Below are 25,212 nucleotides of genomic sequence, written 5' to 3' on the forward strand. Positions count from 1 at the left end.
CTTTGTTTGATGATCTTTTGTACATTTAACTGCATATAAACTTCTCGGTTAATAATTGATAATTATCTCTAGCTTTCTTCGTTTCGCTCCGTGAGAGGAAATAAATTTTCTAGATCTGTTAAGTCAACGAAAGATTACTATCAGTTTCTATGTATTTATGGATATTGAAGATATAGGATTCCAAACAATGCGAATCCTTTTTAAAATATTGTATGGACATTTTTGAATACTAGTGTTTTTTATATCAGCAGAGAATTATCATTATGCTGATGATTAGTGAAACGGTCCAAAATAACATCGAAAATTAGCAGATTTATGAGTAAGTTTAATAGTTTGAGACAATTTTCTATTACCACTGTGATAAGTTGAGAAAATATTGTCACTATAACATTTTTAGAGGCGTTTTTCTAATTACTTAATTAATAATTAGTTTTTCTAAACGAAAGTTGTTTTATTTCTATGTATTTTTGAATAATTGTTTACATCAGTAACGAATTGAAAAATCTATCAAACATAAAATAGTTGTCAAAAATTCTCGCATTAAATGAAGCGGCTTCCAGCCTATGTTGTAATGAGACGAAAGAGCAGTATTCGGTAATTTTTCTTCATAGAACTGGACCGTTTTAGGCGCTTTTAGGAAATTTCTTTCCGTGTCTTTGATAAAATTATTCACAAATGTAAAATGTTCCCCAATCTCTTTAATAATCTTATAAAAGCAAGGACAAGATATGTATTGAGGTGGGGCGAACGATTTCCAAATTTACACCTGCTTTTTTGATATACGCTGCTGCATCTGACAAAATGAGCAAAAAATAATCTTTGTTAATACATTTGTTTTTTCTAACTCTTCAGAAGTAATGAGGTAAGATTTTAACAAAATGTCGTCGCAATACAACGTCCTCTAGATTCGAGGGTTTGATCCAGTCATGTCAAAGATACGGCCCGCGGGCCACTTCCGGCCACTGGGCCGTATCTATAAAGCCCCCGATCATAATGTGTCACAGAAAGAAGAATCATGTTTTTTAGAGCTGTTAGACTTCATTTGATTTCTCTACGGATGTTTTAAATATTGGTACTCTCAAGTCTGCGGATGTTAAGTGCCTAGAAATATCCTAATATTTTTGTCGAGAACGATAGAATATTTCACGTATTCCTAATTTAGACTAGAAACTTCGTTAATCATATAAAACGAATACGTCGGTGCGATGTGAGTCAGTTGAGTCGAGTAATCGAAGTGATTCGGTTGGGGAAGGATTTTAATTATACTGCGAAGTAGTGATTGTGAAGGTATTGTGCATTTTTTTGTGTCGTGCGCGTGCCATATCCATAATTGTTATGTCGAGTTCCATAAATGTTACAATTCTGACATAATGTCACAAAAACGTGAAGGTGATAGTAAGTGCAGAACTTTTCAGTCCAAATGGGAAATAGCACACTTTTTTAAAGAATTGAAAGGTAAACCAATGTATTTGACTTGTAATTGAACAGCAGCTGTTTGTAAAGAGTTTAATTCGAAGAGAGATAATGATACGAATCATAAGTCAAAATTCGATTTTTACACTGAAAAAATAAGAATCGACACATTGTCATCTTTAAAATCTAAACTTCAAGGTCAACAATCGATGTTTACTAAAGCTATTACAGAGAAGGAAGATGCCCAGAGATCAAGTTTTATTATTGCATTATAAATCGCGAAAAGATCAAAACCCTTCATTGATGGTGATGTCATTAAAGACCGTATGCTGAAAGTTGCCGATGTTTCATTTCCATCTCAAAAATCAATGATTCAAAATATTTCGCTCTCAAGAAACTGAACTTCTTTGATCGGGTTGCGAGCAACTGTGTTAATGAGTAAGATTCGCGTTCGGGGATCCGCTCCTAGCCTGCCGTCTGTCACAGGGAAGATAACACCAAAATCCCAGTTGATATTTTGGTCTCGTTAACATATTCATTGACCGTAATTTTTTTAAAATTCGCTTTTTTTAAATTTTGGCACGGAAATCTTGCATTGCAATTTGAACTCGTGTCGAGTCCATTTCCGAATTGCCCCTTTTACAATAAAATTGCTCCCCTGTGGGAATTGGGCCCCACATTAGGAAGCATGGCTGTATATGTTTCAGTTATAACATGCTAACACAGAATTATTCAAGTTAATAGTACTGAAAATAATAGATAAATCTCCAATTGTCTCAAAATTTGTGAGTTCAGTGATAAATATGTGATAGATCTAAATAATGGAAGAATATTGGTCTTGTTCAATCTTCAAGCAAACCACAAAAAATTTATCGAAATAGACATCAATGTATAATTGAGTAAAAATATAAATAAATACGGGTTACATCTTTGAAATTTAGAATTGAGGTGTTCAAAATATATACGTTCGAGCATGAGTAGACTTCAGTATTTTTGCACCTCATATATTTTTCTAAATGTTTAGTTCTTTCTCATTAACCAGAGAGTAATAAAACGTACGCACTGATCTAAAACTTATATGGACATTCTGAATATTTTTCAATATAACTAAACATTTCTTGAAATTTCAATAGATACATCTGAGCTAATATGGATTGTTATTGGTCTTTCATAACCATAAACTATACAGAACAATAATAGGAGGCTATTAAGCAACGAAATTGGTTACGAAAAAGGGTTTTATTATAAAAATTGTTCTACATTCGAATGCTCCTCTTCAATATACTTCACTCTCCTCGCCACACACCTTTCCATACAATTTTTCCATTGATCGAAGCAGTGCTGGAAGTCTTCTTTGATGAGTGCCCTTGAGAGCCTTGCCGTTTTTTTGCTTCACCGCGTCCATCGACTCAAATCGGGTCTCTTCCAAAGCAGATTTTTTTTACTTTTTCTAGCCTTTCAAGAAAATCTGAGCAGACCCGTTGATGCAAGAGCTTTTGGTCAGGAGTCAGATTTTTTGGCACCAAGTTCGCACAGACTATTGTTGTGTGTAATTCCTGGTGTAAAATTGCCCATTCGATGATCTGAACGCACAATTTGGTTGACTTTGGCCACTGTTTCCGGAGTTGAAACGGTCACAGGGTAACCTGGCCACTGATCATCAGTGCTCTCTCGGCACTCACTAAAGCGCTTACACCACTCAAAAACACGCACGAGATAGATAATTGTCCCCATAGGCCTCTTGCAACAATTTATAGTACCCAGTGGGAGTTTTTATCAATTTAACGAGAAATTTGAAATTGATACGTTGCTCATGTTTTTCGTCACATATGGTTTTCGGCACGAGAAAAAAACACTTTTGTTTCAAACTGCACAAATTCTACAATAGTGACGTGTTTTGAGACGTGAATAGAAAAGTTATCTAGATACCCAACGCACTACTGGTTTTTTATCCCACTAAGTGGTCTAAGGCGCCCTCTAGGCGCCCAGTCTCGTTATCTTAAGCCCTGTGAATTAACGATCACAAAGTCGCATCAGAAGATCTATTTCCAACAAAATTTTTTCTTTAATTTTCCAAGAATCTCTTAACGACAAATTTCACCAAAAATTCGATTTTAAGTTAGTAAGATAGTAAAGAGGTCCAAGTTGTGTTTTCTTAACAGTCTATATTAGTTGCAGCTTGCAAAGTGCAATGTACTTATTGTGAATTTTAGTATGCTTATGTAAAATTTGAAAGAGCTAAGTTAACACTGAAAAATCGTTCCTTTAACAGTTAATCAAAAAACAATATTATTTAATTTTTTTGAATAATTCACAGACAAACAATTATGTGGAAGTGTTGATTTTTTTGTGGAAAACCAAAATTTCAAATAAAAAATCATTTTGTTACAAAGACTTCGAAGGAACAAGCATGCGTTTTCATTTAGAGGTGGTAACTATTATCCTGAACTGAGCCGAAGCATTTTATTGAGCATTTGGGAAAAATAATTTTTGGCGGAAAAGAATATTGATCCATATTTTTTTTAGATTAAACAAGTATCAATGATGGACAATTTTGGCAATTTTTAAACTGTTACAAGTCTAAAGCAGGCATTTTTCAACCTTTAGCTGCAAGCGATTAATATTTCAACACAAGTATAAGTATCAAAACTTATTATAAAAACTAATTGAAAATCTTTGAATATATAAAAAAGCTACAAAATATTCATTTTTACACAAATTATACCTTACGAAGCTTATTACATCTACACACTAAATTGCATCTGAGATGTCTCCGTTATTGTTGCATTCAGGACAAGTAATTACTGTATTTGGATGTTCTTTACACACCTGTCTCTAAAATACATGACACTTCATGGTTGTCATCCTATTCTTATGCCTTCCGGAGGAAAAACACCAAAAAAAGACGAATATCGGGAGGTAATGTTTTTATCTCTAATCTAAAAAGATGTGGCTTCATGAGTGATATAGATAATTCTTTTAGGAAACGTCTTCTAGTTTTGTAAGCATCATTAATGCGTATCGCGTTATCTAAAATTGGGCTGTTTATTCCATCTCTGTTTAACAGTTGAAAAAATATCGACAGTGGCCACTTTCTTGTTCTCCTAGACATAGAATACGCGCACTACATATATCCACCCCACCTTTATTCAAATTGTAGTCCATAATAATCTCCGGCTTCTTTTTCAAGGTTAATTGCAGAATCATGCATAGTAGAAAGAAGTATAAATACTCTATTTTTTTGGCATGTATAACACAATAGTGACATCTTTTTGGAACCTAAAGATAGACAACCAGATTTCTTTGGTTTTTCTTTCGATTAAAACTCTGATGGCAGTTCCCTTCTATATTTTCTCATTGCTCCAACAATTGTTTTATCTTTTAAACGATTCAAGGCTAAAGAATAGCCTGTATACCAATTGTCGCATGTCAAATTTCGATTCTTCACTTTCCATGGTTGCAGAACATGGTTGACAACAATAAACCTCCAAATTACTGATATAAAAAGTTTTAGAGTTGCACAATACAAACACTTTTAGACCGTACTTCGCCGGTGTATTTGGTATATATTGAATAAAACTGCATCGTCCTCTAAAGGAAATCAGAATTTTATCTATTTTATGCGCCTAAACTATAATTATTTTAGCAGTTTCTACGAATCGATCAAGTGTGAATCTAATTGTAGCAAGTTTGTCGGTTAATTGTCTTTCTTTTCGGGTATTTTTATCGTCGAATCTAATGACAGACAATAAAAATAGATATCGATTGCAGTTCATGCAACTTCTAAAGATTTCTGATCCTGTGCCATCTGAGGTCCAAAGTTCAAGAAAATGTGTATGGTTTTGCTTTTTAGCTCCAACTGGAATTAGTTTTCCTATAAAAACCAACAATTCAATTGTTGTTGTATTTTTTGCATCTCGCGGTCGATCTTAATTTACTCTCAACTTTTTGATTTTCATATTTGTGCATTTGACAATATTTTGATTAATATCATCCGTGAAAAACATTTCAAAAGCAGTTTTTTATCAGTAATATATGTTGCACAACTTTTAAGGCCAGGAAAGGTTTTTGCAATATTTTTTCACTGACTTTGCTATATTTACTAGTAAGTGGATTTTTATTCCACGTTTCATCTTCACCCAGAAAATATTCTTCTGTAATTTCACTATTTTCCTCTTTTTCTTTGCCTACAATAAATTCTTGCTCCGATTCTGTGTCATGATCACTTTCCTCGATAAGCTCATCTTTAGAGGTACTTGATTTTCCAACTACTTCTTCATCCTCAGGTTCGTCACATGTAGTCAAACCATAGTTTGAAACTCATCACCGATAAGATGATTAGGGGTTTTCACGGATTTTAACTGTATTTTAAAATATATGTAGAAATACCATTATAAACCTAAAATTCTATAAAAGTTATTTTCTGCGAGCAAAATAATATAAATGTTTATCAAAATATACTACCAAAAATTGTTTGATGTCATACAACATACTTTTATCAGTAACTAACGTGCCAATGCAAGAAAAAGACTGACGAAACGTGTTAAGGACACAGTAATAGGTTAAATGCACACGCAGCGTGAGGGAAGGGATCCCAAGGTCATTTACATTATGTTTATTGTAAATGGTGTATTTTTACGTGTAGTTGAAGGTTAAATAATTGTTCAACTGACTTAAATCCAGCAACCAGAACGGAACGCAGACTGATAATAATACATATCGGCAGTTCAAACGGTTTTGTTAAAGGTGGTTTTTTGACTTTTGAATGCTCATGTTTTTGGAAAATAATTCGAAAAAATTATAGCTCTTTTCTCTCAGAACTGAACCTTATAACCGTTGTGTACAAGGAAAAAATTTGCCTGCTAGAATAATTTTTCAATGTTTGTCACTTCTGTTTTGAGCAAAATGTGATTTTGCATCATCTTATATCACTCTGTTTACTATTTGTATATGAGCATGTATGTATATCTATATAAGTAAAATAAATATAATGATAAACAAATAAATTGTTCTCAACTTCACAAATAGAAAATTATAAATGCCTGTGTATATTATATTCGTACTCGAATTGCTAATGTTTTATTCAAAAATAGAAAGCAAACTGTCGAAGGTTGATCTCTTGTGCAAAGTTAAAAAAGGACTTCATAAACTTAATATGGTAACTTTCAAATATATTTTCAATGTACTTTGTATATGTTATCATATTTATCAATAGTTGATTGATTGAATAATACTGATTTTTATCGTTTATATTGCGGACGCACCTTTGATGTTTCCTTTTAGAATTTTTTTCTATAACAGACGGTTTATTCACAGTTTTTCTTTCAAATAATTATGTGAACGGAGTTAGTTACTTCTAAATAAATAGTCGTAGTGAATAGAACGAAATTGTGAATGGACATTTATAAGTGAATTATTAAAAATAGTATATAGTGCGTAAATAAATCAAGAACGTAAGATTCAATGTTTATTAATTCACCTCATGAATAAAAGGAGTGTAGAAAAATACGAAAAACTTCACAAAATAAAGCATTTCGATTTCTTATTGACATTTTAGTATTTAAAATTGATAGTAATGATAACAATGAGGATTGTTTAGAAAGTGCCTGACATTACAAAGAAACAAGACAATTTTGTTTTCATAATCATTCTCTTTTTTCATCACTTGATTCAGCGAATATCTAACCTTTTAAGCCCTTCTAAATGATAATACTTGCCAACTTTCTTAACTATATAGGCGTACGTATGCGATGATGTCTTCGTCTGATGAAAATGTCCCTTCTAGAAGAGAAATGTCAAGGTTAGGGAAAAGTACATAGTCACTAGGAGTTAGATCTTGTGAATACTATGGCTGGTCAACCAATTCGAAGTGAATATGAGTTCTAGCGATCACCCTAATATAAGAAGGTGCGTTATCCTGAAGTAAAATATATTTTTATTTCTTCCAATGCGGTAGATTCTTTTCTCGGAGCAGTTTTGTTGCCACAGTCTCCACTGTTTCTGCATTTCAGGAATGTGGAGGTGAATCCAGGTTATCGCTGGTTGTCTGTCCCAAAACACTTCTCGACAGTCTTGCCTTTCAAAAACAAACATTTAATGAGAGCTCTGTTCTCAATTTGTTTCATTTTCAGAGAACTTTTCGAATTATTTACAATTGCTGGTCGAAAACTAGACAACCCTCTTAATACTCTCAATACTTCTGCCTACAAATATCATTAATGTCGTCGCATTATGATTAAATTGGAATTGAAGTTCTGAATCTAAAAATATATGATTTGGCCCCTACAGAAAAGTCTCAAATGTGCAAAATTTTGAGAATAGTTTGTACTCACTATACGTTTCACAACATACAACATGGAAAGTTGAATAGTGTGAAAAGTGTATTTTTGAGATGTGTGATTTTATTAAATCGTTGAAACAAGCAACATAGGCTAACTTGGGGCTTCTTAAACAAGAAAATTAAATACGTAAAGCGCATGTCTTTACCAGCAACATATTTTCTTGTAAACATGCCCATTATGAGAAGAAGTACACTCATAAGTGAAACAAATAGTGTATGAACATCCATTTAAGTTCAAACTAGATCTTAGTTCATGGAATGTTTCCATTGAAGTTCAAATAATTAAACCTTTTCTATTTAGCTGTGGTTTTGAACATTATACAGAAATATATAACGATATATCTATTTCGTTTTCTGTTAATACCACTAATATGTATTTTTTTTCAGAGTATAACTAATTAAAAAAATGACTCAATCTATCGATGTGAAGTCCATCCCAGTGGAAAAGATCATTCCTTCGAAAAAAGATAGAGTTAATTTCTCTTATTATGTCGCTGCATCTGGTAAGTAGATATATTCCACTTATCAAAACTTGGTGAATGATAAGTTTACTATGCAACGAATATTCTAACCGAAATTTTATGTCCTTCGCTCTTTCATTAGTACTAGGAAAAATATTCAAGTTTTAAAGGACGCTTATGAAAGTATCTTCGTTGATAAAAAACTTGTCAACATAAAAGCTAAGCTAATGGTACTTTTTCGATATCCAGCTCGTTCGAAAAACTAGGCTTATAAACCGTCCTGGTATAGTCTACTAGAATCACTAACAACAAATTGAATGCAAAGAAGACTGAATATATAGTCATAATTGATTTACAAAATGTACTAAAAGAAGAAATTACAGTCAATAATGTACAAATAGACCAAGTGGAAGAATTAACGTAACTAGGAGCTGTAATAAACAATGAATAGGATCCTAGCGTAGAGATACGAGCATGCCATGATCTTAACCTTGATCTTTGTATAAATACTCTTCGATGTTTTAAGTCTTTTCCGTGCTCTTTTATCGTGCAGAGGTATGGATGGTCATGGAAAATTCACTCAAACTTTTGGAAACATTTAAGACTTGGACTTATCGCCGTATTTTGAATAGAAATTGGTTCGATTGAGTGAATTGATAGTTAACTTTATACAGAGATGAAAATTACAATACTTGAGCAAGCATGATAAAAAGATATGGAAAGAATAGGATAGGGACTCAACATTGCGGTTGAAAAATCTTTATCGAGGATTTAGGAAATCAACAGCTCAGCTCTTGACAAAGCAATCATAGTCAATATAATAGTTAAAATTTCTTGAAAAACAAACAACAAAACAATATCAAATCTCAAAATATAATTAAAACGAGGCAATTCATAAATAAAAAGAGAAATCTCAAAATTTTGGAAGCAGATAAATCTAATAAAACTGTTATCATGAAATCTAGATGAAACGTGATATCAATATTCATGCTGCAGACAACTATTTGTAAATTTTATATGGGATGATTTTAAATTTAGAAATGTAGGTATCAACTCATCTTTTTTGTATCTGAGTAGAAAAATTCTTTGTTTACTCAGTTTTGCAATTTTGTGGAAGATTTTTTCGATATTTTTCAGACAGTACAATCAATTTAAAAACAAAACAGAAACGGAACATTAAAGCATAAAACATTTTTCCTTACCATATGTACAAGGACTTTCCCAACAATTATCGAATTATTTCAATAAAAATTATATTCACATTCACTCACGGACTCTTTTGTGATTCTAATGACTGTGCCAATTATATTTCCGTTTATTTTAGATAAAATTTTAACTTTCAATGAAATTTCAAATCAACAGATCACTATTATCTATTGAAGTTAAATTTGCACTTTCAAAAATAGGAATCATATTTTTCTACCTTTTTTTTCAGTTAACATGATGACGATTCTAGCAGGAATAGGATACGCTTGGTCATCTCCGTGCATCTCAAAGTTAACTGACAAAGTAGGCAGTGAGTTCAACCCGCTTCCGAAACCTGCGACTTTATCTGAGATAACCTGGATAACATCTTTACATTGTTTAGGAGCTATTTCCGGACCACTGTTTACCGGAATAATTGCAAACAAATTGGGAAAGAAAAAAACTATCATCTTATTTGCCTTGCCGCAAATAATATCTAATATCATTTTGATATTTGCTAATAATGTGACCCATTTTTACGTTGCTCGATTTTTATTGGGTATAGGTACAGGATGTGTTTTTTCTTTGATACCAGTATACGTAGCTGAAATGTCTCATCCTAAATACCGAGGCAGAACGAGCATGTTTTTATCTTTAACTATCACTTGTACTCAAGACTTCGTGTTCATCGTTGGACCTTATGTCACAATACGAACTCTGGCCATTATATCATTGGTACCATCAGTCATTTTTTTCCCAACTTTTTCATTACTCATGCCAGAAAGTCCATACGATTATGTTAGACAAGATAATATATCGAAAGCTCATCAAGCATTAATTAAAGTTGCACAACATAGTAATGTAGATGATGAACTTAATAGTATTATCAAATCAGTTTCGAGTAAAAATGGTAAATTCAAACTATCGGATGCATTGTTTTCTAGATCAGTTCAAAAAAGTTTCTTAATAGGTTTTGGGCTCATGTTTTTTCAACAATTTAATGGTACTAACGCACTGAATTCCTATCAGCAATCCATATTATCTGCAACCAAGTCATCAATTCCCGCAGATAAATCAGTTATGATTGTAGGAGCTGCTCAATTATTGGTGTTATTTTTTGTTTCAAAATTAGTTGACGGATGGGGAAGGAAAAAATTATTATTAGTTTCTTACATCGGTCAATTCATTTCTTTGGTCAGTTTTGGAATCTATTTTCACTTACAGAATCTAAATATGGATATAAGCTTTTTGTTTTGGTTACCTCTCACGAGCATTTTGTTATTTATGTTCAGTTTTAAAATAGGTGCTGGACCGGTATCATGGATTATAGTTGGTGAGATATTTCCAACAGAGTACAAATTTTTTCTGAGTCCGCTCATAGCTTTTTGTATGACTTTTATGAGTTTTCTAGTCACATTTATTTTCCCAAAGTTTTCCCATATATTTGGATTTGAATACTCTTTCTGGTTTTTCTCTGTAGTAGTTGCTTGTGCAATTCCGTTCGTATTTTTCATTGTACCAGAAACGAAAGGACAAACTTTAGAAGAAATTCAGAAAAATTTTTAGCAGGAATAAATACTACAATTTAAATCTATTTGTTATTTCATGAACCTAACATAAAACCAAAAAAAGTTGTTGGAAATGAAGAAAAGAGTTAAAAATATGTAATTTCCTCATTTTCTTTACTAATATTTAGTATACGTTTGAAACTGTATTTGTAACATTCGAAGATAATTGAGTTGGAGTAAAAATTCTAACAAAATATCAAAATCTCTCTAAGATGATAATATGGTAATTCTGGAAACGGTTTATTGACATGAAGCGAAGTATATAATGGGTATAACTGAATCGACTACAGCGCTCACTGTGGTCAAATTATCGTCAAACCATGCTTTTGATATAGATGACTGAACACGGGGAAATGGAATGGAAGATGGTTTATAATTAGGTTGTTCAAACCGTTCCATTTAGTTATTTGTACTTTACTCTGTGAAAAAATGGTCAGTACCTTATAATTATACACATATAACTGAATCAGCACCCTGTCGACTCGCTTTCCTAATTTTTGTTCTTAAATATTGCAATGAATAATGAAATACTGAATCTGCCGGAATTGGTTCTAATTACTTTTTTCAATTCTACATGTGTTATTGCTAGCCAAATTTCGCCAAAAATATTCAATTGACCTCTATTTCACTATTTTTGATATGTTATGATGGGTAACAGAATAAATAGTAGGACAAATGTATGATGGAGAACTACCACGAGAAAATATTGCCAACCATACACACACTCGAGTTAAACGTTTTTATGTCTTTTAAAGTACACTTTCTAAATTCACTTTCTCTCCTTTCTGAAAATAATAAATGTCATTATTTGCCGTTTCAGTCTTCAAAAGTAAAATATGAATCGTCTTTGATAATGATTTCCAAACTTCTAGCCGACGAAAACTCGTTGTCACTGAAAACTCCCAATTTTCTTGATTCTTGAACTACTTTCTGTACCTTTAGAATATTGCTTACATATTTCTATTGACTTCTCTGCCCACTTCTTGCAAACTGACTCTCAGTTCTTCCTTGGGCCGACTTAACCAATGGTTCTCTCGTCTTTTTTGGCATTTTTTGCTTATCTGTCCGATTTTGACTTTTATCAGTCGAAATACCTGTTTCCACACGCCGACAGATATCGTAAATTTTTTGTCTAGCTATTACCCTTTTAACGAAGTGTAGATTAACTGTAAACTATTTCTTCAGATTCTTTCTTTGTTCATAAAAGTTGGTAATTATTCAACGTCGTTGTTTTTTTATACATTTTCTATGCTTGAAACTTAACAACAGAGCCGTATTGTTTGTACTTGGGACCTTTGACAACTGCCAAATTGAAATGAACAATAACATGCTCAGTAAACATTCACTTTACTTTCTAAGCTGTCTAAAAATGTAGGGATTCTGTGTCCCCACACCTTTAGTTTTTGTGCTGCTAGGAGCAAAAATACTAAAAGAAACAGTGAGGTGTCAAGTATATGAAAAAATGAATTGATAATCGCAGGAACTAGAAAAAAGAGTTTAACCTCATTCTGTAGCATGCCTTCTCAGAGTAGTATACGTTCTACTCTTAGATCATTATCTATTTTGTGAATATTTGAAATATTGAAATGAAATTAAATAACTAAATAAACGAATGGTCGCCAATTTATTGAAATCCTTTGCAATCTTTGGATTCTGAAGCAGCATGTTTGAATCTGCTACTACTATTGTAAACGCAAGAACTGCTTAACAAAATAGTCGCTGGCGATCTGCAATTTTCCATACTTACTTTTTCATCCTAACTTTTCAAAACTGTTTTGATTTAAAAAGCACGAACACGGTATTTTGTAATGTGTATCAATGTTTAAACTATTTTTTTAAAATTTTTTTTTACAAATTTCTTTACTTTCTAGGTCGAAATAGGTGACAAAACTACAAAGAAAGTAGGAAGTAATTGTTCTTCTTCTTCTTCTTCATCGTACGTTAAGACTTAGTCCTATGTTTGTATCAATTGTTGCCTAGTTGCACTGGGATGATGTCGGGATGTATTCGGTTTTTCTTCCTTTACAATCTTTGCCAATCTGTCATCTGACATTCTGTCCATGTGATCTCTCCATTCTCTTCATCGATTTCTTGCTTATCTCACTACATCCTGGATGTCACATATCTCCCTTATTTCATCATTTCTCTTGTGATCAAATAATATGAGTCCCTCTATTGATCTCAGCGTTCGCTCTGCTCTGATATCATCACTGGTCTCACACAGGTTTTATACATACTGACTTTGCTCCTGGTAGTCATATATTTAATTCCATATAGTCTAATGAACGTGCTAACAATATTGAACTTACTCTAAGCAGTCAAGTTCTAAAGACGGTTAAGTTAAGAATGTAACCGCTAAAAACTGGAAAAACTGTATGTGAAAAAAATGAGAACTGTTGAAGATGTTTGTATAAATATCCTGTGAAAAAACTTGAGATTGAGATTTAGCTCTCATATCATCAAAATTTTGAAACCATCAATGATATAACAATATAAACCAAATGGATCTTGTATTTAAATCCAATAAAACTATAAGATGGAATTTCTGGAGCCGTTGGTGATATTTATACTGAATACACTGTTTACACCACATCTACACCAACACTCACAATTATTTGACGCGCGTTTTGATAACCAAGTTATCGTCGTCAGAGACTAAAGGTAAACTGTTTACAGTTGACAATCTCTCAATATCAGTTAACTCAGAGCATTGATGTTTTCTGACACAATAACCTATTTTGGACAACCTTGATTGAATACGGAAAACCGTCGAAACACGGTGGTTCGAGATGGTGCAACCAAAAGTGTTGGCTTAATCCATGCCGAAAATCATAGAAAATCATCGCACCAAAACGGTTGCGATTGAATTCGATTGTTTGACTATGATGCAAGAATCTGTAAACAAACACGTTCTAAGTACGTTCTCCATTAAAAATGCCAAACTTTGTAATGGATATGTCAGATTACAAAATAAAAAAATACAAAATTTTAAACAGTAATTAAACAGATGTTTAATATATACTGATGTTGGATAAATATCTGCTCTTGAAATAAATATGTACTTTTTTGTTCTTATTTTTTGCAAAGAATTTCCTATTACTTATATAATATTAAATTACGGAGTAATATTTGTCGCCAAGTAAATTTTCCTGATTCGATTTATCTAATTTATTTAATTTGTTTTTAGGTATATTGAACTTTCGTAAGGCTATTTAAATATTTGATCATATATTTCTCATTGTTTTGTCATTCTTGATGGAAATATGAATAAAGTATCTACCAGATAAAATTTGGTCTAAAATTTCGTTAAGTTCTCGTATTTTGCGATGAATTTCATTTTATTATTTAAATATAACAATGATAAGGAAACCTATTGACGCAGTTGATATACAGAGTGTTCCGGAACTTGATGCAGAACATTTAGGAGTAACATGGGAGAAATTTCCTCATACAAACCTTAGTTTCTAAGCTATAAGCGTCTAAAGCTACGAAAAATGATTCTATATTACCATCTAAAAGCGAGGGGCAACTCATCCCGTTGGTTAACAATCCGTAACTTCTCCAATCTAAAGATAACGAAATAAATTTCTTGATACATTTTCAAACAAAAAGGTACTCTTTGGTTAACTCGATAAAATTTATGGTTTAGGAGATATGTCAATTTTCTGATAAAAATTTTGGTTATTTATTGAAAATACTTACAGTAGGTATTACATGTGATATTTCTTTGAACATTCGCCAAGACATGTCATTTCTGCACGATGGAGACCCTCAAGACTCTCCAGATGATCTTAATAACATTTTTCCTAAAAGGTGGATTGGCCAGGAGGTCCATTGGCATGGTTACTACGTTCACATGAATCCAAGTTCAAAGATGTATCATTCGTAGACTCCGGAAGTGTATAGAAGTGCAAAGTGTCCACTTTGGACATTTATTTTAGTTACATTGTTGTTTTTATTTAATAAGCCGTGGAATAATCAACATATTTTTTCTACATTTTAATTTCTTTCTTATGTAAGTAGCACGAAGTTCGACAGCATGCAGTTCAGTTAGAGATATTCAATTGTGTTTTAATACCTACCTATATTCAATGAATAATTAGAATTTATAATACTTTTTGGCATGAACAAAGATCTAAAAATTTGCATATCTACTAAACAATAAATTTTATCAAGTTAAGCAAAGAATACCTTTATCAAAAATGCATTGAAAACTTCAATTTTGCTATTATCAGATCATACAAATGAAGGGCGCTTCCGGGGGGAGCAGGGCGGAGCAGTTGCCGCCCCTAGTGAACCCCCGTGCGAGCAATTAACTTCCTTAAGTATTAATAAATTCCGCATCGCATGACAAATTAAGGTTTATTGTATATTGTAGAAAATATTGAAATATTCAGAATGACATTAAGATTTTGATATCCGTTTCTAGAATCGCCGTCATTTTCATCACGACTATATAATTTGTAAAAACGCAACGCCATTGAACAGAGTAAAAATATTTAGGTAGGTATGGTATGTATGTGCATTGCATTTCTTTCTACGATAGCCGTTCACCAGCATTCACGTTAGTTTTGTATGATTTTTGTCCAATCTGTAGCTTTGGATGTGGTCAAAGCCTCGGAACACATTAAAATGATTTTACTTTTATTCAAAAACCGCCGTGAAAATCCGAAAAAAGTGACAGACGAAATGATAAAGGAAGTTGTTGTTGCAGACGGATTGAAGGAGCAGCAGAAAGCCCTTCAGAATACTGCAAGAGGAGTGATACCATACTTGGATTCAATTATCATCTCCCTTGAAGTACATTTTGCTGAAGAAAACACGCCAGTATTCGCATTATTTAAGTTACAACTGAAAATTTGAAACAAACTTGTGAATCTATTGCCCATCTATATATAATTTACCGAACATAAAGAATGAAATCGAACTTTGGTAGTAATTGTTGGTGTCTAAAGGAAGCAAATTCCTTCTTTCCCAAAGCGGAAAAGGCATTAAAAATTTCCTTTCCTTTACCATGCACCTGTACATTGAAGCGATCCTTTAGTAGCCTCAGAAGACTAAAAACATGGCTAAAAAGCACCATGGCAGAAGATCGCCTTAATGGTCTGGCCATGACGAGTGCTATAATAGATATGATAGCTGAATAAGTTTGGCAAAAAATCCCCACAGGTTATGTTTTAAGTAACTATTATTTTTGTTAATATAAATAATTATTACACTGTTTAAAAGTGTGATTTAGTTTTTGTGCTGTCGATGGCTTGTGAAGTTTTATACATTGTCTTCCAAACGCTTCTTGCTCTCGACTGTACCATTCTTTTATCCTGTATGTATGTATAATTTAGAAAATATATTTATATATAAATTCTGATTTCGCAACTTCAAACACCTATAAATTTTTTTCCTGTCGCAGCATTATTTTCACGTCATCTAATCACTTCCGAATTTTTTGTATCATGTCCCGGAAGCCGTATATTATTACAATTGTCCAAAAACAATTTTGGTTTCATTTAACAAATGAGCTTGTGTTGATCATCAAGTAGATGTTTTTAATACTGCAATTTATCTCACTGATTTAATCTTTTAGCACGTAAGTGGTATTATAGTGAGACAAGTTAAATATTTATCCATTCATTTCTCATTGTTTTTTCTTTCTCGTTCAAAATAGGAATAGAATACTTACCAGATTAACTTTAACGTTTCGTTTGGTTAACGTATCCACACAATGAATTTCATTTTGTTATTTAAATATAATTAAGGCGATTTATATAAAAAAATTATTGTCGCAGAACATAAGCGAGATGAAAGGAAATAATTATTTTCTTTATTGCTCAGTAATATCAGGTAAGCTATAATTGGAATATTATTTCTACTCCAACATAATCCCCTCTCAACTCTACTCACTATAGTCCAGTTAATTTTGCTACTTTTTCAATGAAACCTCCCATTATTCCAAACGCTAGTTGAGAGCGTATGTTTCATGTATTTTGAAGTGCTCTTTCCATTGAAAACTACGGCTAAACTCTTCAATACTGTGCCAAAATTAGGAAAAAAAGTTATTTTCGTAAAAAACGGTAATTAACTAGAAAAGAGTAATCTGATGATAAAATTGAACACGTCAATCAAAAGAGGTTGGAATTTTGTTAAAGAAATGTATATTCTACCAGTATTGAACTTCTAAACTATGCTACCAGAGGCGCCCAAATAGTTTTCATCCTTCGAGTTCACATAAGATTTTCATTATTTCATTATTTTCCTCTGCAATAACATAGAGTTTATTCTTTCCCCGTGTTTAACTAACCATTTAATCTTCTAAGAGAAAATGGAAAGGTGAAATTGTTACAGTTATATAATTTTCATTTATTAAAAACATATTTGATATTTCAGATTTGAAATAATTGAAAAATTCATTATTCAGCATATTATTTGAAATATATCTTGTTCTAAACGAAATAAGAACCTGAATTTATTTATATAGATTTATAAAAATTTTAAATTCTTACAACTCTTCAAGTATATTCAACATACAGTGTAAACCGTTCTGTTCATCATCCAATAACTTTATTTCATCGTCCTAAACTCTACATCAGAAAATATTATAAAATACTATTGTTGCTCTGCTATACCTTTTAATGTTTCACTAAAGGAGGCTGATGGATGAAGATATAGCTTAGGTATTGCACCAATTTCCAACAATTATTCGATAAGAATCTTAGAGTAACTGAATGTACATGGGAAAAAATCAAACAAAGTATAATTATTGATAGAAATAAACTACAACAAACCTTTGTGACCCCTTTCAAAACACGTCGAATGATGTGACACAAGAAATTCATTCTTACACGACCCCTAGTTTCTGAGTTATAGATAATTAAAGTTGTGAAATCAGCATTTATATTTAAGTATATTTTCTAAATTATACATTTGAACATTCTGAATTTTAAATGTAGGTGTGGCTCACTCCCAATGGTTAAAAATCCGTAAGATTTATAGGGATCACCTGTACATTCTAAAGGTAGCAAACATGAAATTTTTAATCTATTTTCTGACAAAAAGGTACTCCTCACTTAACTTGATAAAATGTACGAATGTAACCATTCGTCATAAAGACACAATCAGAAAAAAATCAGATAAATTGTAATTATTTATTAGAAATTCTTACAGTGGGCATTAAAGCACAATCAAACATTTCTAAATGAACTGCATATTGTCAAACATGGTTTTACTTACCTACGGAAGAAATGGAAATGTTAAAAACATATTGGTTAACCTACAACTCAAATAAAAACGAAAAATAAACTATAATAAATGTCCGAAGTGGGCACTTTGCACTTCTACACTTTTCCAGAGTCTACGGAGGATATCAATCAATTCGTTCGTTCCTTGTGTTTACCGGCTCTGCATAAATCAAGCTTCTGAGATATCATCCTAAAAATAAATCCATTGTCTTTGATTCCGGGGAATGTGATGGCCATACAAGTGAACTTTCCCGACCAATCTACTTATTAGAGTATTAGAATATCACATGGGTAGAAAATTATTTTGGAAAAATTCCAAGAGTCTCTGACCATTCAGGTTATTATTTAAAAAAATGAGGAACTGCTAAATTGAATAACTATTTCCAATTAATAATTGCAATAATATAACATATGAAATGGATTCAAATTTTTGTGTGTTGACACCAAATGTTTCTGATGAAAATAAATATATTTTTTAGAGCCGATATCTTGAGAACGGTCAGTCGAGCGAACATTTTGCATAGGGCGAAAAAATTAGTAAATCTCATAAACTTTCGAATGGCGTGAGCAAAAATATTAAATAATCTTTCCATTTTGAATAAAACTCAATTTTATTGACCAAATTTTGGAAAATTCCTGATTTGAGAAAAAAGCAAAATACATAAGTGTGCACAATTTCGTACGTGCTCGAAAAGAAGTCTATATTGACTGGACTGTCTTTGCATAACATTTCCATCTTTCTGAAACAGCATAAACCATAATTTCTAGCAGCCAAAATCGAGGGTAAATAAATCAGGAGAATATGACAGACTAGTCAATGAATCCTTATGCAGTTTTTATAATTTTTCATCAACAATAGGGAACGAATATCAATGTTCATTGTGGTGGAGGAACAAAACTCTTTTCATCAAGAAGTGTGGTCGTTTTTCTTTGAGTTCAGCATCAAAACCTGTTAGAGCTTGACTTATATGCTGTATCGATAAATCCCCAATAAATGACATGATCGTCATCAATAAACAATGCCCGGTGACTATTCTCGATGTATCCTATTTGTGTGGACCTTCGTAAACTTTTTCCGCCTCTCGTAATTTACTTGAATTGACGGTAATTAGAAGAAGACAAGGAGCTTAACATATTTGTTTAATGCCAAAAACTTTCACGTTAATATATAATAATAATTACAGATGTGTTTAACATTTTAATAGAAATCTCGAATGCTTGCTTACATTATACACTATCGGTAAAAAGTTTTTACCCATCTTATAGTTTACGATATTTGGTTAGAAAAAAATAGTGATAGTGGAGAAAATTTCAACGTTTAGGATGCGACTACTGACATCTGACGGTTAGACAGAAGAAAAGAGAAGAGGCTATAAAAATGGACAGCTTGAGAAGATCTTGCAGGATATCCTGAACATAGCTTATACGAAATGAAGATATACGACGAAGAACAGATCGAGAATAAAGACTAAGCAATTGCTCTGGTACGGACATGTGATGAGAATGGAGCAGAATAGGTGGCCGAAAAAAGCATTGATGTATCAACTACAGAATAGAAGAAGACGAGGAAGACCCTCAAGGAACTGGAAGGAAGGAATTGAACAGACCATGAAAGACATAGCTGATTCATTCATGTAACCTCCTTTATTATTTTGGTGCACAATTTCGGAATTGTTCGTAATAATTTCGATAAACAATCGTTGTCTATTTGGTTCCATTCAAGATATTTAAAAGAGGTCTAGTGGAAGTAGGACACTTTCCTCTCCAATTTGGTCCATGATAACTCAATCGAGTTGAGGTTAGTCAAATCGTTACTCTGATATTTTCAATTCATCATTTTCAATTCTTTTGAAAGATACTCTTCGCACAGCGTTGCGATGTATTTTCATGATGGAAAGTAAATTTTCTGCCGATAAAGCGCTGGCCAAATTTTCTTTCAATATTTTTATAGCCTTTTTTCAGAATCCCTTCAATTTTCACAAGTTGCCTAAAATATCTCCAAACCATCATCTCTGCTGTGCCTCACAATCAGGATTACACATAGACCTAGCTTCCGCTCTCCCTTTGACCTCTTTCTTAGATACATAAACCTCAAAATTCGACTCCTTCTACACAAAACTCTTTTCCACTCTTCACGCGTGCATTCTTTTGTTCTTTATACCACTACAACCTCTCAATATTATTCTTTGTCTTGAAAGAGGTTTCTTCACTAAAACCATTCCAAATCGGCCATTTTCTTTCAATCTTTCAATTTTTGGTTTATAAGATACCGTTTCAACATTCGCTTGACAACATGAAAAATGAATTTGTTGCAGTGTATTATTTCGAAATTAATCAAATTGATTAACATGGGATGAGCAAAAAGTTGACCGGTGGTGCATGGAATTTGATAAGATTTTGACTATCTTGACGTACAAATCAATTTCAAATGTAACAACATCAAAATCTTCTAATCAAATGATATATGTTATTTTCAGTTAACTTGTTATCATTTACTGCAAATGCTGGATTTCCTTGGACTTCGCCGTTTCTTCCTAAGCTAAATGGGCACGTAGATCCTGATAAAAACCCTATACCATATGGAATCTCAGTTCTAGAAGAATCGTGGATAACGACTATGTTGAACGTTGGTGCTTTGTGTGGGCCACTATGTACCGGCCAAATCTCTAGAAAAATTGGAAAGAAAATGACGCTCTTGTTATTCTCCATACCAGTTTTTATTTCGAATATAATTTTAATTTTTGCAAATACTGTTTGGCATTTCTACACATCAAGATTTCTTTTAGGAGTAGGTGTAGGTTGTGTTTATTGTATTATACCAGCGTATGTTGCTGAGATATCGGATGTACCTAATAGAGGAAAAATGGGTTTGTGCATGTCTGTTATGAATCTCATAAGTCATATGTGTGTTGTATGTATCGGGCCTTACGTAACCGTCAGAACATTTGCTTGCATGAGTTTAGTTCCCTTAATCTTATTCATTATGATTTTCATCACTTTCATACCTGAGAGTCCTTATTACTTAGTTTCCCGAAATAGAATGTTGGAAGCTGAAAATTCTTTGAAAAAGTTTAGACAAACGTCAAACGTAAAACTTGACTTAATCGAAATAAGTAATAGTGTAAAAGAAACTAAAATAGAGGGTTCTTTATACGATATTTTCAAGACAAAAGTAGTCCTGAAAGGTCTACTTCTCACTGTTGGTTTAATGTTAAGTCAACAGTTATGCGGCGCTCAGCCATTAAAAGCTTACCAACAAGAAATATTCCAATCTACCGGTAGTAATATACCCAGTGAAATTTTAGTAATGATAGTTGGAATTTTCCAATTCATCCCGAATATTCTAATCGTTTTTATTGTAGATAAAGTGGGTAGAAAAATACTTTTATTATTGTCTTATTTTGGATTACTTATTTCTTTAGTAACAATTGGAATCTTTTTTTATTTTCAAGAGCAAAACTTCGATGTTGATAGTATACTTTGGGTTCCAGTAGCAAGCTCTTGCTTATTTATGGCTTCTATGAAACTCGGTGCTGGTCCAGTGGCATGGTCTTATGTGGGTGAAGTTTTCCCATCAAATTTACAGATTTATATGAGTTCTATTGTTACTTTTGCTATGTATTTTTTTGGTATAATTGTTACTTTTATATTTCCCATCATGTTCAATTTCATAGGAATGGCATGGACTTTCTGGATTTTTGCAATTTGCACTTCAGCGTCTATAGTATTCATTATATTCAAGGTACCTGAAATAAAAGGAAAATCGTTTGTTGATATTCAAATGCTACTCAAAAAATGAAGCAAAAATTGATTATTTATTCCATTATTTATACTCCAGTAGGGAAATACCAGTGGGGATAAAACCATAATGTATAATATGAATATATATGATAATAATAAATATATATGAATTGAGTATTAGAGACTGAGAATTAGCAATAAATAATTTATGGTTTTAGAATCGACCAATTAAAATATGTGTAATGTATTTATTTTTTTTTTTTCGTCTTCTTGAATATGTTAATAAAACTAATAATATTCAATATTATGTTTTTTCTAAATTCCCTTACGAAGTAAATCCTCCGCCTCTTCTTCTGAACACCAACCTGGAGCTGTTCAACAAATTATTTGGGTTCCCTATGCCGCCCTCCGGACTCGCTTCGTCATTCTCTCACTCAACTCAAATGCTGCTCGATCTAGATCATAATTTTCATGCGCTGTACTACTTGAATGTATTGAGAAACCAGATTAAAGTAGTTCAATTTTCTTGACATCCTCACGAAGATGGTCTTCTGAAAGTTCGTCGATGTGCGACTCCAAATCATCTCTGTTCACCATCCATCGTTCACTATAGAAAAACGTATGCCGAGTATCATCCTGTATTCCATCAGAGTAGGGGAATTTGGGCAAACTTCTTTTGCGAATAGCGTTGCTAAAGCCCTATATCCGAACAGAAGTTGTATATTATAATACTCAACTTCAAACTTCGGTATAGTGCCTTTCTTTTAGAATTTACACGCGAGCTTTCGTCCACTTCACTCTTTGATCTTGCTCCAGAGAATTTCGCCATTCTCCTATGGTGCAAGTTTTTTTCCCTATGGAATTCTCATCCTTCTCACCATTATGGCTGGCAACATTAGTATTATCTATGCTTAAGGTGCGGTTCGTAGCGCACAACTCACTTCAAATTAATTTAATGAAATATAATGAGACATCGCTCAGCTGAGTACACTATTGACTTACAGCGTGTTCGTCGACAGTGTGTAAACGCAGTCATTCAGGTGAGCTCACAGTGAATTTTTAAGAAAATTCCTCTTCGCAATTAGTAATTAAATACATCCATCAGTAGATGAAGCTAATACAACAAGAACCAAACAAAAACTTCAGTTCCTTCAAGCTCTTCCAATTCGAATAATGAAATATCCTCTATCCTTTAGAGTTGATTGGAAACAGAGCATGAACAAGCTTTTCTATGGTCAGTTCATCCATTCTACCCGTTGTTGGGTGACAATCTCATAACATAGCCCCTAAAGATCGTTGGAAGCATCTGGAAGGTCTTTTTGGAGCGTCCAATTGTAGTCCGCCGTCATTGAGACGCTCTATCTTCCCTGGTATCTTTCTTTTATCTCCTCAATATCTAGATGAAATACTTTACCATACTCTTCCCCCGTATCTCCTAAATTTTTTGGAAAGTAGACGATGTGGGAATGAAGAAAATGAAACTTTTAAACTCATTAGATAACCTAAAGCTTGAAATGCTTCCAACATTCTTTTGACGAATTGTTTATTGTTAGGGTCTTTATTATTTCCTAAAAATTTCTCTGACCTCTTTGAAGGCAATTTACCCTTCTCTATGAGGATCCGTTATGGTTGTAATGAATTTTGAATCAACCATAAGCCGTCTAATATATGATCCAATGAAAACACCTTCTTTCAACTTACCGCCGAGAGACCTGGAAACTTCTATATAAGTATTTGAAGCAATTTCCATCTCTTGGAAGTGACCAATTGCTTCATCTATCCCAGCTTATGTGAAGCGGTAGTATGAGAACTTTATTAGTAGGAACCAAAGTTTCATGTAGGACGTTCTTTCCGCCAACGTTCCGTTTCCTCGGAGGCCAATACTTTTCGGTCCAGTAATTTGCTCGGTCTCTACTATCCCATAGACACAAGAAGCGAGGGAATTTGCTAAGCTCAGATTGTTGTTCGAGCAGCATTCCCAAAATTTCAAAATCACCACACACTTGCCAACCGTGGTCTTTATATTTCAATTTACAAAGAACCAATTGGTAGTTCTTGTAGGTTTCCTTGAGGCGTGTCCGAAATGACCAACAGGAATGGAAGCATAGAAACCGCTATTGTGAAGCAGAACTGCTTTAAGGCTTCTGTTTCAAGAATCTATAAAAATATGATGCCACTGTGCTGGGTCGTATTCCTCAAGCCTTAAATATTGGAACAATAAACCAACTCGTCCTCTAGGGCAAAAGATGAAGTGAACTTCTCACGATATCTAAGCCATGAGGAAGACACTCCTGGTGAAATTACGTTCTTCCTTTTGAGCCTTGATCCAAGCAACTCAGCAGCGTTTTTGGAAATATTGTCTTTTTCCAAATCATTAAACTCGCCCTAAGAAATCAATTTTGGACTGCTGTTATCTTCAAAATCAAAACTTGACTTTTCATAGGGTTCAGATATAGCACCATCTTCGTCAGAACTTAGAATCTCTTACAAGGGGCATTGGGCACTGGCCTTTTGGTTCCTTGAGGAATGGGACGAATACCTGATTGCAGGTTTGGGTATGAAATTGACTACTACTAAAGTAACAATCATCATTATGATTATTTTTCTTGCGCTATATCATAGAAATCGCATATCAGAGAGATTTTTTCTTGCCCTTAAACCAAAGGTTTTCAATACATCTCTTGCAGACTTTATGAGGTGCTCAAACTTTATCCTGATCTCCGGGCTTTGATCCAAAATAAGCGGAGTATACTTATTTTACGTAATATCAAGTTGTTGTTAAATATAAAATATTCGCCACAAATATAACAGAAACTGTCAGACGAACACACACACTTCCGCACTAAACTTAACCAGGATCTATAGAACAATGACAAGTTAACACGTGCCTCTTTTTACACTATCGGAACGTTCACGTTAAGGTTACAACATAGTTATGTTTGTTAACTTAACTCACATGGGGGGGCGTTATTTATTTAGAAAGTAATGATACGTTATGGCCTGTGTGCATTTAAAAACAATAATCAAAATAAAATTGTACTTACTTTTTTATGACTTCAAGTTAGCCCTTTTTTAATATAATTTTGGGTTTTGCACAATAACCTAATCAGTTAAAATCAGTTAAAAACAATTGGACAGTATTTTTGTTAGACCGGTTGAGGAAGGTTGTTTGTCGTTAAGTGGAAAAATGTGTCAAAAGTGTGAAATCGGCTTCTGTAGAGACTGTTTCCCTTTTCGTTCACAAAATGAGATTTGTTTAATCAATTTAC

At 33.0% G+C, this 25,212-nt stretch overlaps 2 protein-coding genes across 4 annotated transcripts; both read left to right on the forward strand.

Annotated features, from left to right (window-relative positions):
* Positions 1–182: 182 nt before the first annotated feature.
* Positions 183–10,989, forward strand: LOC130442074 (facilitated trehalose transporter Tret1-like). 3 transcript variants are annotated; one of them, XM_056776068.1, is made up of 3 exons: positions 183–319; positions 8,141–8,256; positions 9,650–10,989. In XM_056776068.1, the coding sequence occupies exons 2-3, from the start codon at positions 8,160–8,162 to the stop codon at positions 10,963–10,965; spliced, it is 1,413 nt and encodes a 470-aa protein (XP_056632046.1). In that variant the 5' UTR covers positions 183–319; positions 8,141–8,159; the 3' UTR covers positions 10,966–10,989. The 3 variants fall into 3 exon arrangements, with proteins under 3 accessions (XP_056632046.1, XP_056632048.1, XP_056632047.1); XM_056776070.1 differs by lacking the exon at positions 183–319 and adding an exon at positions 1,349–1,455; XM_056776069.1 differs by lacking the exon at positions 183–319 and adding an exon at positions 6,479–6,571.
* A 5,637-nt stretch (positions 10,990–16,626) lies between these two features.
* Positions 16,627–22,245, forward strand: LOC130441502 (facilitated trehalose transporter Tret1-like). Its single transcript, XM_056775217.1, has 2 exons — positions 16,627–16,808; positions 20,680–22,245. The coding sequence occupies exons 1-2, from the start codon at positions 16,766–16,768 to the stop codon at positions 21,999–22,001; spliced, it is 1,365 nt and encodes a 454-aa protein (XP_056631195.1). The 5' UTR covers positions 16,627–16,765; the 3' UTR covers positions 22,002–22,245.
* Positions 22,246–25,212: the final 2,967 nt, after the last annotated feature.

Source organism: Diorhabda sublineata, chromosome 3, assembly GCF_026230105.1.
Source record: "Diorhabda sublineata isolate icDioSubl1.1 chromosome 3, icDioSubl1.1, whole genome shotgun sequence".
NCBI lineage: Eukaryota > Metazoa > Arthropoda > Insecta > Coleoptera > Chrysomelidae > Diorhabda > Diorhabda sublineata.